Below are 13810 nucleotides of genomic sequence, written 5' to 3'. Positions count from 1 at the left end.
AATTAACTTTTACAGCTAGCTATAATGTGGTGAAAGGACTGGTGGGAAGTGACAGTAACAACAGAGTATGAATTATTTGGTCACAGTTTTACTACAAGACATATGTTCACATGTAATATCTAAACAGGTCTGTGATTACCATTGCTGAGTGTTACACAGAAATGGAAGTAATTTTGGGCATGCCCCATAGAATTGTGATAGAACAATTACTGTTCATTTTTTATATAAATAACTTACAATTACTGGTTAGCATTAGTTATCATTTAAGGATTTTCAAAGACGAGGAAGTTATCTATGATCTATGAGGATGTGCTACACAGAGGATGTGCTCCTCACCGCTGTTCACAGTGCAGTGCAGTGTAATGTAAGATTTATAGCAACACTGCTATTAGCACACATTTCATAGCATTGTCCTTCTTCTGCAAAGTATTTATCATTATAAAGCTATGTCATCTGGAAGTGTAATTCTTTCCTTCAATTTTTTACCACAATTTGAATTAGTATTGAGGTATCTATAAAGAAAAATTATTTATTTCGAGAGTTATTTTTCTAATAATATTTGCTTCTTTCCTTGCAGTATACACCATACTAGTAGTGCTACTTAATGTGATTAAGAGAGCAGCAACAGACAATTGTGACTACTGGATTGGACCAAAATATGACATAAGACAGAATTGTTTGTGGCATTCAGAAAGAAACACATCTGAATTTGACTGCAATGGTGTGGGATTCTGTGGAACATTAAATCAGGAACACTGAATGTGATTTCAAATTAAACATTCTGTAGCAGAGTCACTTGGAGTATTAGTATAGAATTGTCTTCAGGTTATGACTGGATGAAGATGAACACACACACACACCACTTCTTATTTCTCCCTTTATCTTGTTTATTACTAAATGGTAAATGGCAACCATTAAAATATGCTTTACGCTTCAAAAATATTACTCAATTTATGTCCAACAGGTTTCACATTAATTTATTACTGCACATTTATATCAGCATTCACTTTCAAAAGAAAATCATGTACTTACCTTAACATAAGTGCGTTCAGTATCAATAAGTTCGAGAATAACTTTGCGAAGTTTTTCAGCATCAGTAAGTTGGCGGCTAGGTGTAAGCAGAGCTTGTGACTGGCTGCTTGTGACACTACCTGTAGGACTAGACTTACGAGTTTCTACAGGAGATCGGCAGAAGCCTGTCACTTGCTCTGCAGTCTGAAAATATATGCAAAAAGTAAAAATTCTTTAGTCCAATGTAGACATAAAATAATGAACAAAAATATATATTTTCAAATTGATAAGAATGCTGTATGTTATTAATGTCTGGGTTCCAATATGTAACAATACTTAAATAGAATATTTTTAAGACCTTTTATGGAATTTTGAGCTTTAAGAAGAATGTGTTTGTCATTAGAAATTGATCTGTTCAAAAAATGGTTCAAATGGCTCTGAGCACTATGGGACTCAACTGCTGTGGTCATAAGTCCCCTAGAACTTAGAACTACTTAAACCTAACTAACCTAAGGACAGCACACAACACCCAGCCAGCACGAGGCAGAGAAAATCCCTGACCCCGCCGGGAATCGAACCCAGGAACCCGGGCGTGGGAAGCGAGAACGCTACCGCACGACCATGAGATGCGGGCAAATTGATCTGTTAATATTTCTTTTGGTGCTCTATCTTTAATTTCATTATAAGAAACTCATGGTTCTGCATGCAGTTTAATTTTTTGAGTATTGTAGCTTGTATAAAAGGTCTGTTCAAAAAATTCTGGAACATTTGTAATTTCATGCGAAATGTGGTTGGCATCCCTGCACACGCCTTTGTTTAATGTGTAACTGCTGGAAGTTTCAATGTTGTATGTCTGTTAGTTATCATTCAGTGCTGTATTGAGTAGAACATTGTGTCGCACAGTTTTGCAAATTTTGAGATGGCAGAGTAAGTGGAGCAACATATCTGCGCTGAATTTTGCGTAAAAATCAAGAAAACCTTTACAGAGACACACCAAATGACACAGGAAGCCTATGGTGATGAATGATTAAGCTGTACTTGGTGTTACACATGGTTCATGTGGCTTAAAAACTGCCCCGACAGAAATTAAAGATGACCCTCATTCAGGATGCCCTTCAACATCTACTGACGTCACTCATGTCAGGAACGTCAATGAAATTTTGCATGCCAATTGAAGACTGACTGAGAAATTGCAGATGAATGTAACATTTCTGTTGGATCATGTTATGAAATCCTGACACAGCATCTTGGAATGCATCATGTAGCATCACGTTCTCATGGCTCATGAGTCACGACCAGAAAGAGCTTCGCCTCACAATTTGTGAAGAGCTTTTGGATTGTGCAAATGAGAATGAGATGTTCTTTAAGAGGGTCATAACTGGTGATGAGATGTGGGTCTATCATGATGAGATTATGATGTTGAGACCATGGTTAACTCTTCACAATGGGTTGGGAAAGGTCCTCCAAGACCAAAAAGAGCTCATCAGGACAGGTCAGATACCAATGATGATAGTTTTCTTTGACTTTGAAGGATTAGTTCATTGTGAATTTGTGCCACAGGGAGACATTGTTAATCAATCGTACTATCGAGACATGTTGCAATGTCAGCAAGGAAATGTGAGACGGAAACAGCCTGAGATGGGGCAAGACAATTCATAGCTCTTGCATCACAATAATGCACCCATACATTCATCCCTGTTCGTGCACAACTATTGCATAAAAAATGAAATCACTGTGCTGCCTCATCCTCTGCACCCTCCAGATCTGGCCTCTGTGGACCTTTTCTTATTTTCAAACTTGAAAACCCCATTGAAAGGATGAAGGCTCACAATGATAGATGAGACAAAAAAATTTGCAGATGACGCTTTGTGTGATTCAGCAAGAGATGTACCAAGACTGCTTCTGGAAGTGTAAAGGGCACTGGGAGTAGCGTATCTATTGTGTTGGAGAGTATTTTGAAGGAGGTCTTGCACAATAAGTAAAACATAAGGGTAGGAACATTTTGTGGACAAAGTTTCAGAATTTTCTGAACAGACCTTGTTCACCTACTGTGGCTATAAATAATGACAGTCATTAAATTTGTCTATAATGTCAGCATGCTCATGGAATTTTATCAGTTGATTTATGACTTCTCTTTCTTTTACCTTTGTTCCCCATTGGCACACAGTCAGCATGGATTTGACATGGCTAATTTAAAGGGTGCCCAGATGCCCTTCCTATTGCCACTCCATTGCCACCCATCCCCCCAGGGCATAATATGTGTACCACAATTGTCTGCATGCAGTTTTATTCATGTAAAAGAGAGCAAAAGTTTTCTAAATGTTTGTGTATCATGTAACTGAGGCGGGACTTGGGTGCCAGCTGAGTATTCATCTAGTGGGGTGTAGGAAACCACCTGAAAGCCACATCTGGGCTGGTTGGTACACCAGCTCTCATTATTAATTTGTCCAGATTCGATCTGAGGTTGGCCACTCTCCTTGTATGATATGTTTTATGACTGAATGGACTTCCAGGGGTGTGAGTGGATTTCACAAGCTATTTTCATAAATATGTGGCCGAGAAAGTAACATGACCATTGCTATCATTCCTTAACTATTTATTTGTTTCACTGTTTAACATTCCTTCACTTCTTGCCAGGAAGCCATTAGAATATCACCCACTGTCATTGTCCACATGTGAAATATGCTGTTTTGCTATGCAAAGTGATAATGCTCAGATCAGCTTAGGAATATTTACAGATTGATATGAACCATCTTCCTGCACTACTGTACTTGTGAAAGTGTTTTGGGAAGGGCCACTATCCTTCCACAGACCTTCACAGTTCCTACATCACTGTGGGCCTTTTAGGCATGTCACTACACTTGGACTCACTATAAGAACCAACTGTTGTTGTTGTTGTCTCCATTCCAAAGATTGGTTTGCTGTAGCTCTTCATGCGAGTCTATCCTCTCCATGCCTCTTTATCTCTGCATAACTACTGCATCCTACATGCAGTTGATCCCACTTACTGTATTTGAGCCTTGGTCACCCTCTACAATGTTTGCCCTTCACACTTCTTTCCATTACCTAACTGAAGACTCTTTGATCCCATCAACCTATAGCCTAGCCTGGCACAAAGATAGTTCAATGCTCCATTCCACCTCATTCCACAGTGATTACTGATTAACTGATTTCGTGAGCTAAAGTAATCTCAATTTGGTCAAGTTCAAAACAGACAATTTGGTAGGAAACTTTTATTTTGTTTGCACATAATTAATTTCATGAACTAATGTGGTTTCGAATTATGCATCAGAGGAGAGGATAAGTGTGAAAACATCAAGAGCCAACATGGCCAACTTTACAGTGTACTGTTTCTGGAAAGGTATACATAGCAACTGGTAAGCTTCTAGACAACATTGGTAGAGGAATACAATTACTATTTCTTCAAGTTAAGATGTAGATTTCCCACAGGAACAACTGCTTCCCTGGAAGAAAGAGACCATCAGTTTTTACAGGCAGGAGAGACATTTGCAAAGCTTTTTTAGATCTGACAAGGGCTCTTTTTAGAGTTGGAGAGCAGGACATGAGGCAAGGTGTAGAAATTAACTTCATACAGTTTTATAGGTACTGGCAGGAAAAGGTCTAGTAAAAATAAAATAGTTACTCCTCACTGAACCAAGATTATGAGTAGGAGCACCTTCTCGTTTTTTTGGGACCACGCACTTTTCGGAAGTCAGTGTGAGTGTTTAAAAAATTGAAATAGATTTTGTGAAGTTAAACATGAAAAGAGCCACAGAGAACCTACCAGGCTTTTCTTCATGCTGTATTACATTGAGAGCAGCTTTAAGCATTGGCAGTTCATTCCAGCAGCAGCTATAATGGCATCACTTGGTGTTAGCAATGATGACACAGCTATGCAACTTGCCTCACATGCCACATAAGTCTCTGACATGCTAATGTCTCATGTTTGTGCCTTCCTGACAGTAACTGAAATTGTTGAGGACTGCTGGGTCACAAAAAGCAATGTAAAGTTCTCTAACATTAGGTGAAATCATGTGAGTAATGAAGTAATGTGTAAGACCCATGGCAAGATTAACATTTGACACTCTCTGCTTTTGTGCCAGGTGCAGTTGGAAGTGTGGGAAGTTTTATGTAGTTTGTACTGTTTTAAGAAACCACCATGCTTCAAAGTAAATGGTCTTCTATTGAAAGTTAAATTTTCTCTTATCAGCTCATCAATCGAAACCTTTCTCTGGAAAAGGAGAGTACTTTTCCTTTGATTTACTATATAATGGAGAGAGTGCATCGCATGATCATACTTTTTGAAAACACAAGCAGGTCGGTCTTGCAGAAATCAACCCTCCAGAAAGCAGGATGATATGCAATGCTGAGGTAAATACATTTAAAAAGAGGTCAATTAGCATGCAATCGGGACACCATAAGAAAAGTGTGGTTAGGTATCTTTACTTGGCCTTCTGCACAGAACAGAGCATGCTATGGTGATAAACAATCCATTCTTACAGTCAGATTGTACCACATTCTTCACCCCCCCCCCCCCCTTTTTGATCTAACTATCCAATCTTTATCATTCTTCTATAGCACCACATTTCAAAAGCTTCTAGTCTGTTCTTGTCTGAATAGTGTATTGACCATGTTTCACTTCCATACAAGGTTACACTCCAGAAAAATACCTTCATAAAAGGTTTCCTAACATTTAAATTCATATTCAATGCTATCAAGATTCTTACCTTGAGAAACACTTTTCATGATTTTGCCAGTCTGTTTTTAACGTCTTCTCTACTTCAGCCAGCATCAGTTATTTTTCAGCCCAAATAACAAAATTCATGGACTACTTTTAATATATCATTTTCTAATCTACTAGTGGACTGAAGCAGACATGTTTAAGCTCCCAACAGTGCAATTTATTTCCACTTCAATAAACTTCAGCAAAGTCTCTTACCTGATGCAAAACCAACATTCTAACAGAAGTTTTTTTAGGAGAAGGGGGGAGGGTTGGGGGAGGAGAAAGAGAGAGAGAGAGAGAGAGAGAGAGAGAGAGAGACTGCATATTAAAGTCAAGCCTCTCCAATCTTCACTTCACTAGTAGTGATCTGTGAAAGAAAACATAACAGTGTATCATGCCAACTCCTTGCACTTGAAATGTAGCTCTGACAGTCCCCATAGAACACAGTACATGCAACTACTAAAACAGATCACCCGACTATACATCCAACAGGATAAATAAACTTACTTTATACACTCCATATCTTTCCGCGAAATCCCTGATTTAGTAGATCCTGAGCAACTACAGAAAATTTATTGAACATTATGCCTCTCAGCAAACAGTATTGTGGCTACAGATTGATCAACTCTTGTACCAATCATGTGCATTTCTGAAACCCCAGAAAACTTTCTAAGATTTAATTTAGCACAAAAACTCTTATTAAGAGTGTTCTCTGAAAACTCAAAAATTTCACAAGAACCAAACCATACTTTTATTGTAGAAAGTACATTCCAGACACTAATGATACAAAGGGGATGTCCTTCACCTGTGCTCAAACTGGATGTATCTATTGCAATAACTCACTAAATTCCCGCCACTTGTCTCAAGGAAATGAAAATTTCTCCCCTGGCTGCAGTGGCCTCTCACAATGCAATACAAATGCATATAAAAATCACTACCTAAATTAAAATCTGGACTGAGTAATTTACCACCATTACATGCATGCTAGTAAATTATATATTACACCCATATGGCATGTAGCATTCGAGTACTTCACAGGCAATTTGAAATTGTAAGTCACATAATACAGTATCCAAGTTGAAATTTTCTGAGTTACACACTCAGTGTTTAATGCACATATATTTCTCCTCTGCTGGCATTCGCATTTACTATGAACACTGGCACTTATGTTATTTTCTTATGAAAAATTCTGTGTTTTTTATACCTTCAGTAGATTTTCTATTTCGAATGAGTTCGTCCGGGAAGTAGTTTTTCCGCCAGCTTCACTAGAAGGAGCAGGAGAGCTCTCCGCCTCGGGAGAGTAAAGCTCCTTGCCTGGAACATTTAAATTTGTTTTTTTGAAATACTAAAACCTCCATTTTGTGTTTCATTTGGTAGTCAATGATTTAGGATAACAAAATTCTACAATATTGGCAGAAACTATGGAAAGTGTTAAATAATATTATTTAAAATTAATATTAAAAGCCCATTTTGACTTACAGATAGCACTGTGAATGTAATTTGAAGAATACACAAGAAAGTGAAATAGAAAATACGCTGTTTGTAAACTGTATAAGAAAGAACAAGTTTCACAGGATTTGTAAGGTTCGCCAATGTTCTGTCATGTAAAGGATACAAAACCAAGAAATCAAGCAAAATGATGAGTATTATCTGAGCTTCTTGTCTCATAATGTTGTTTGGGGCCAAAATTTAATAACAATTTCCAGCAATCAGACATTAAGAGGACTTAAGATGATGCCATGGTGAAATGCAGGGTGATTATAATTAAGGTTCCAATTCCAAAATGCTGTAATTATATTTGAACAGAATACTATCAAAGAAGATGAAAATATTATGGAAACAAAATTTAATGAAAATTTTGGCACTAGATGGCACCGTATTCAGCAGAATATGCAATGGGACACTCACCATGAAAGTATTAATGAAAGATTACATGCTACTGGCAAAGTTCTTCTACAAGAATGGTGACTGTGTGTCAACAGCTCTGCAGAAGTTTCGGGTACTCAAGAGTATGAAAACAGTGTTGGTAAAATGTCCACCAAGAGTCTCGAGAAAATTATTATAAAATTCAAAAAGACATGTTCTTTTGAAATGTAAGGTGGCAGAAGGAGAAAACGACTGATGTGACATCAGTAGAAGATGTGGCCACAGCATTGCAGGAGGGCTCAAGCAGTGCTGTGCAAACAGGCAGTGCACAGGGAATTGCCCGAACTTTGGATATGCCTGTGACCATGGTGCATAAAATTCTACAAAACATCTTGCATTGCTATCCATATGAAACTACCCACCAGGTTTTATTCCATGAGAATAATTGTATCCTAAGACTGTGATGTCATCCAGGACAGAAGGATGGTCGGCATCCATTGTAATATCATCTGTATGTTATTGCAAATCCAGATTTCAGCTAACAGTGCAACGATCATCAGTACATTACAGGTAGTCATGTAGACTCAGTATAGTTATAATGACATATATGACAATATAAATTTGGCATGTACAGGCATCAATCAATGCTTACACATCAAAGTTATACTGTAACATGGCACTCCATCGCACATTACAGTATCAGTGAAAAGCTGCTGCAGAGGTATTTTGGAAATACCAGGATTACCAAGGATCCTATGTGACTTCTGGCTGGTAGGGTTATCCGGAAGGTGCTGTATTCAGTGCTCCAATTACAAACACAGCTGCAATGAAGGCACACATTGTGCAACACATTCTTAATGTGACCCTTGAGACACTAGATCTGTTATGTAACATGCTGTTTCTTGATTTAAACTTATGGCAGAAAATGATGAACAGCATACTGAACATGATTTGCTCTGGTCTCATGACAATTGAAACAGATTTTATTGTTGCTTCTTATGCAGTTCTTGGTTTTAGGACAGTTAAAAATTGATTTCCTTGCTGCTTTTTATGAGTTTTTTGGCCTCAGGACAATTAAAAGCTGATATCATTGTTGCCTTTTATGTAGTTTTTGGTCTCAGGACAATTAAAAATGAATTTTTCCAATCTGATATGGTATGACCTTGCTGTCATACCACAATTGTTGAATGCTAAACTTATGCAGTCTGGCACATTGGACAGTACAGCTGATGCAATGTGTGATTCATCTGTCATTTGCAGCCAGACCCATTTAAGTTATGATGCTTACAGTTCCATCTAGTGGGGAAATTTTCATTAACTTTTCTTTGTTTCCATAATGTTTGCTTCTTGTTTGGTAATATTCAATTCATTATTCTGAGCACCAATTCTTTTTTTCCCAGCATTTTGAAACTGTACCTTTAATTATAATCATTCTAAACATTACACACAAATTCCATTTTCGTGTAAGATTTTCTTCATTTTGATATTAACAGAAAATAATTTATCTAACCATTGCCCAATATTGACACATCCAAGATGCAACTGTTGCATATGGTATTTTAAGCAATATTTGTAGGTATCAGAGCATAAACAAAAGCCAGAAAATATTCAGTCACAAACTGTATTTTTTGAGTAGTTTCTTTACACAGAAGAAAAAATATTTCAAAATGAACTTAACTATAAGACGTAAAATAATGTAGTTACCATAGAGACAGGTGGCAGCATCTATGAAGGATAAGGATTTAAAGCTTTCAAACCAACAGTGCCTCCATATCATCCGATGAAGAGAAAGGTACGTGGGAAACTAATTATATGGAAAAATCACACACCATTCCCAGCCCAAAAGGACTTTAATGAATGTGGGAAGATGATAAATATTTGTGGGAAGTGTTGCTATTTAGCTCTGTGGTTATCTTGCCCATCTAGTCATTTTAATAAGTTACTTTTTGTCTTCAGATGGAGTGCCCCATAACCATTTGTTTTAGAGCTTTAGAGCTCCAATTCCTTTTTTGTCTTTCGGTCAATGTAATTCCCCATTTTATCTGGGCCTTTATAATACGTATTTTATTAAAACTTAAATGAATAACATGTTTTCAAGCAAATTTTGGCCTTATGAGATTTTAATTGAATTCTTTGACACTGTTCCTACCATGAACAGTAACTGATATTGTGGGCACCAGAACTAAGCAAAGAGTAGAAGCTCGAAATTTAGTGCTGCCATTCAAATTCAACAATCTACTACTTCTCTAGATGAAAAACTTGAAAGAAAGTGGTACAGTTCAAATGAAACAATCTACTGATTTTTCTGGATGTAATGGAGTTCGAAAGGAATACTCACTCCACCCGGGTGCAGGAACAATGAGCCCTGATATCATCTCTTCGCTGATGATAGGGGGATCTGAAGGGGGAGGTGGGCAGACGAGGCTCTCGATGATGTCGTCCGTCGCACGCATAATACCCACAAGATCTGGCGGCTCTGTCCGTGATGACCTCATCATCATGCACAGGGCGAGTTCTTCTTGGAGAACACTCTCGAGATACATCATGTCCAAGTCGCTCACTATAGCACCATTTATTACCATGATCTCGTCGCCCTTGATTATTCCTGTACAAAAAGTTATTATACAGAAATTTATTTACTACATTTACTGGTTTGTATAGTGTGAACTGTACAGCATCAATGGATTTAATGGAATGCTAGATTGCATGCAAGTTTTACTGGTGTGCATCATTTTCTAAATTGCAAACTGCTCCAAGAATAAACTTATAACCAATAATTTTTCAATGTACTTGTGTGAGACAGTGAGTGTCATGTGATCAACATCCACTGAAAAAGGACTATTATATTGATCAATATCTTAAGTTAATGGTGTGCTTTTAGGCAACTTTTATTGTTCTTGTTATTGCCACACAAATTTTGGCTAATGTGACTAATTTTTATATTAGATAGATTCTTACTTTATAAGTATACAAACACCCAAAACGTATATAAAGCAGTCTTAAGAACAACTGCTGTAATTATAATTGGAGCAGATTACTGTTAGTCATAAGAGTTAGTATAGATTGTTACTCACCACATAAAAGAGATATTCAGAGAGGCACATTTCAAAGTAGACTAAGCTATCAGACAAAGCCCTTTGTCAGGGCTAGACACACACACACATGGTCATTGTTGTCTATGGGCACTGAGTCTGCGACTCCAATGGGGCGTTGGCACCTGGAGATGACAGTGGCTATGCGTGTTTCAGTTGTGAGTGAACGCTTTTTTAAGCCTGACAAAGGTCTTCATCCCTTAACTTAGTTAACTTTTAAATGTGTCTGTCTGCTGTTCAACATTTACTATATGTGGTGAGCTGCAATCTGTCTTAATTCATATTGCTGTTACTCCATTCCAGAAATAGGTGGAAGAGATTTCTTTGATCTATTAATATACGACTTAACTCCCTCCACACCCCTGAGAGCATATATCACTTGACTCCCTCCACACCTGAATGCTCTCCTTCATGATGCGATTTACAGAGAATTATATGTGAATGAAACTGAATGAATGAATGAATGTGTTGTAGCAGCCCCTTATTGTTAGAGGGCCGCAGAACCAACATGCAAGACAAATTGCTAACCCCTTTCTGCACGGAGAGAAACATTACCAGTGGACAGAAACAGTAAAAGAATTTCCAAACGAACACAGAACTACTTCGCCAGACAACATGTGACAGTGTTCCACCAGTCAGAACTGCTGTAGCACTCTGCTGACCTGGCTTTATAAGCACACCTAGACCGTCAGACTGGCAGTGTTTACCATCTGCTAAGAACAGCTCTGGCCAGTACTTACGCCAGCCCTAGCCTTGTATTCACTCGCCGTAGTCTTGTAATAGCATGTTGTATTTTGTGGAGTAGTTTTGTGCATGTGCATGCACTCCGTGTTAAGGCCACAAGTGGCCCATCGGGACCATCCGACCACCGTTATCATCCTCAGTTGAGGATGCGGATAGGAGGGGTGTGTGGTCAGCACACCACTCTCCCGGTCGTTAGGATGGTTTTCTTTGACCGGAGCCACTATTATTCGGTCGAGTAGTTCCTCAATTGGCATCACGAGGCCGAGTGCACCCCGAAAAATGGCAACAGCGCATGGAGGCTGGATGGTCACCCATCCAAGTGCCGGCCACGCCCGACAGCGCTTAACTCCGGTGATCTCACGGGAACCGGTGTATCCACTGTGGCAAGGCCGTTACTGTGGAGTAGTTTTGGTCAGCATTTTCTTCCACTGTCTTGTTTCCTTATCTGTTTTGCTATCACAGAATTTTTTTTTTTTTGTTCTGCGTTTAAAACTTAGTGTATGCCAAGAAGGCGTTTTTCTTTAATTGTAATAAAGTGCGTCCAAACTGACTGTTAGTTCTTTCATGCTGACTGCAGGACACTACAGTTATTGGTGACAAGGATACAACTTTCATTTTCAAACAGAATGGCCTCCTCTGAGGAGCTTCCTCAGTCCTTGGTGGAAACTCTACAGGAGATTCAGGCAATGCTCACGCATTTGGACATTCTCTCACTCACCAGCGTTGCAAGAAGCAACCCATAGGGTTGATTCCATCACAGGTAAATTGAACACTTTGCACGTGGCTCCACCAACGTTTCTGGCTTTCAATAGGTCTGTCGAACCATTGTCAAATTATGTTGAACAGTTGGAACAACATTTACTGGCACATGGGATACACGACGAAAATCAAAGTCAGGCTTTCTTTTAGCGACAGTTGGTCCACAGGTGTATCGTTAAATTCAACAATTGAACCCTGAGCAGTCCCCCTCGAGACCTCTCATTTACTTACATTAAGGGCTGCCTTTTTTAGTACGATGCACAAATACATGTCACCTCCACCAGTCAGACTTTCTTTTCTTGTCAAAAGTCTCCAGATCAGACTTATCTTGAATAGATTATAAAGTTCCAGGGTCTCTCCCACGATTGTAAATTCTGGTGCACTGACATTGCCTGCAAGCAGCCTTATCTCTCTTCGTTGATTTGCAGTATGCTGGTTTTTCATGCACCTATCTCTTGACATCTGTCTGCTGATCATTCATGCGTTTGAACAGTCTCACAGGCTACAACCACCATGTCTTGATCCAGCTGTTTTCACGGCTTGCCAGTTGCTTAGCACTGAGTGGGAGCCTTGTCAATCCATTGGCCCACTCTGTGACAGGAAGTCTTCCACCCGGCTTCCATCCTGTCTGGACTGTTTACGGACCCACCAATGGTCGGAGAGCCTCCACTGGTGAGTAAGATGCATGGCTTACAGCTGAACAGGCCCTAGCGCTGTGGTGTGTCAGGCTTCACAAAAACATCGTGTCGATGCCACGCTTCCTGCAGACTCACAGGCTCATCCCAAATCATCACATCAAGAGCTGGAAACCTTGCATTCCATTGACAGCCAAGTATTCTCCATCATTCCCCAATCAGGTGCCCATTTTCTCGTTACCTTGGAGGTCATGCATATTACGGTGGTCTTCCAAATTGACACAACATCATCTGTCTCTATTGTGGATGGTGCCACATACCAACATTTGAGTTCGCCGGCTTTATCCCCATACACTTGCACCTTGCACAGTTTCAGTAATCACTCTATATCCGTCGATGGCGTTTTTTCCACACAAATCTCTTACAATGGTTGTTCCTTCACAGCTCAGTTTTTGGTGGTTGGATCCCCTGGTGCAACTAATTTTTTGTCCCCTGGGTTTATCTGTGCAGGACGCAGAACAAGTGGTGTCAATTCCCTCATCGCCCCATTGCTCAGAAAATGCAAGGGTTTCACTATACATGTTCAGCTTCTTCCCTCTGCTGTTCCTCATTTTTCTAAGGCCTGCCCAGTTCCCTTTGCTCTCTGAGACAGGCTCCAGGTGGAACTTCACCGCTTACAGGATGAAGGCATCCTTTTTCTCATCGCACGCAGTCGTTGGGCGATGCCTATCGTGATAGTCGAGAAGCTGAACTGTGCTTTACACATCTGTGGCGATTTTAAGGTCATGGTCAATTCTCAGTCCATCATCAATGCCTATCCTGTCCCATTGGTGGATGACATCCTCACACATCTTGCGGGCTCAACCGTTTTCACCAAAATTGATTTGTGCAATGCTTATTTCCAGCTGTCTTTGGACCAGAAATCACAGCAGATCCTAGTCATCGAAACCTCGTGTGGCCTTTTCCCTTACAACTGCCTC

General features: G+C 39.4%; 1 protein-coding gene across 1 annotated transcript in view; it reads right to left on the bottom strand.

Moving 5' to 3' along the window:
- LOC126203093 (protein still life, isoforms C/SIF type 2) overlaps positions 1-13810 on the bottom strand; it is a 582152-nt gene that overhangs the window by 69762 nt on the left and 498580 nt on the right. The window contains exons 8-10 of the mRNA XM_049937336.1: positions 9939-10205; positions 6939-7048; positions 1033-1215 (exon numbers count right to left, since the gene is read on the bottom strand). Coding sequence (XP_049793293.1) covers positions 1033-1215; positions 6939-7048; positions 9939-10205 — 560 coding nt within the window. The remainder of the gene's footprint in view (positions 1-1032; positions 1216-6938; positions 7049-9938; positions 10206-13810) is intronic.

This window comes from Schistocerca nitens, chromosome 9 (assembly GCF_023898315.1).
Source record: "Schistocerca nitens isolate TAMUIC-IGC-003100 chromosome 9, iqSchNite1.1, whole genome shotgun sequence".
Classification (NCBI taxonomy): Eukaryota; Metazoa; Arthropoda; class Insecta; order Orthoptera; family Acrididae; genus Schistocerca; species Schistocerca nitens.
This window is presented reverse-complemented; position numbering and strand designations above follow the sequence as displayed.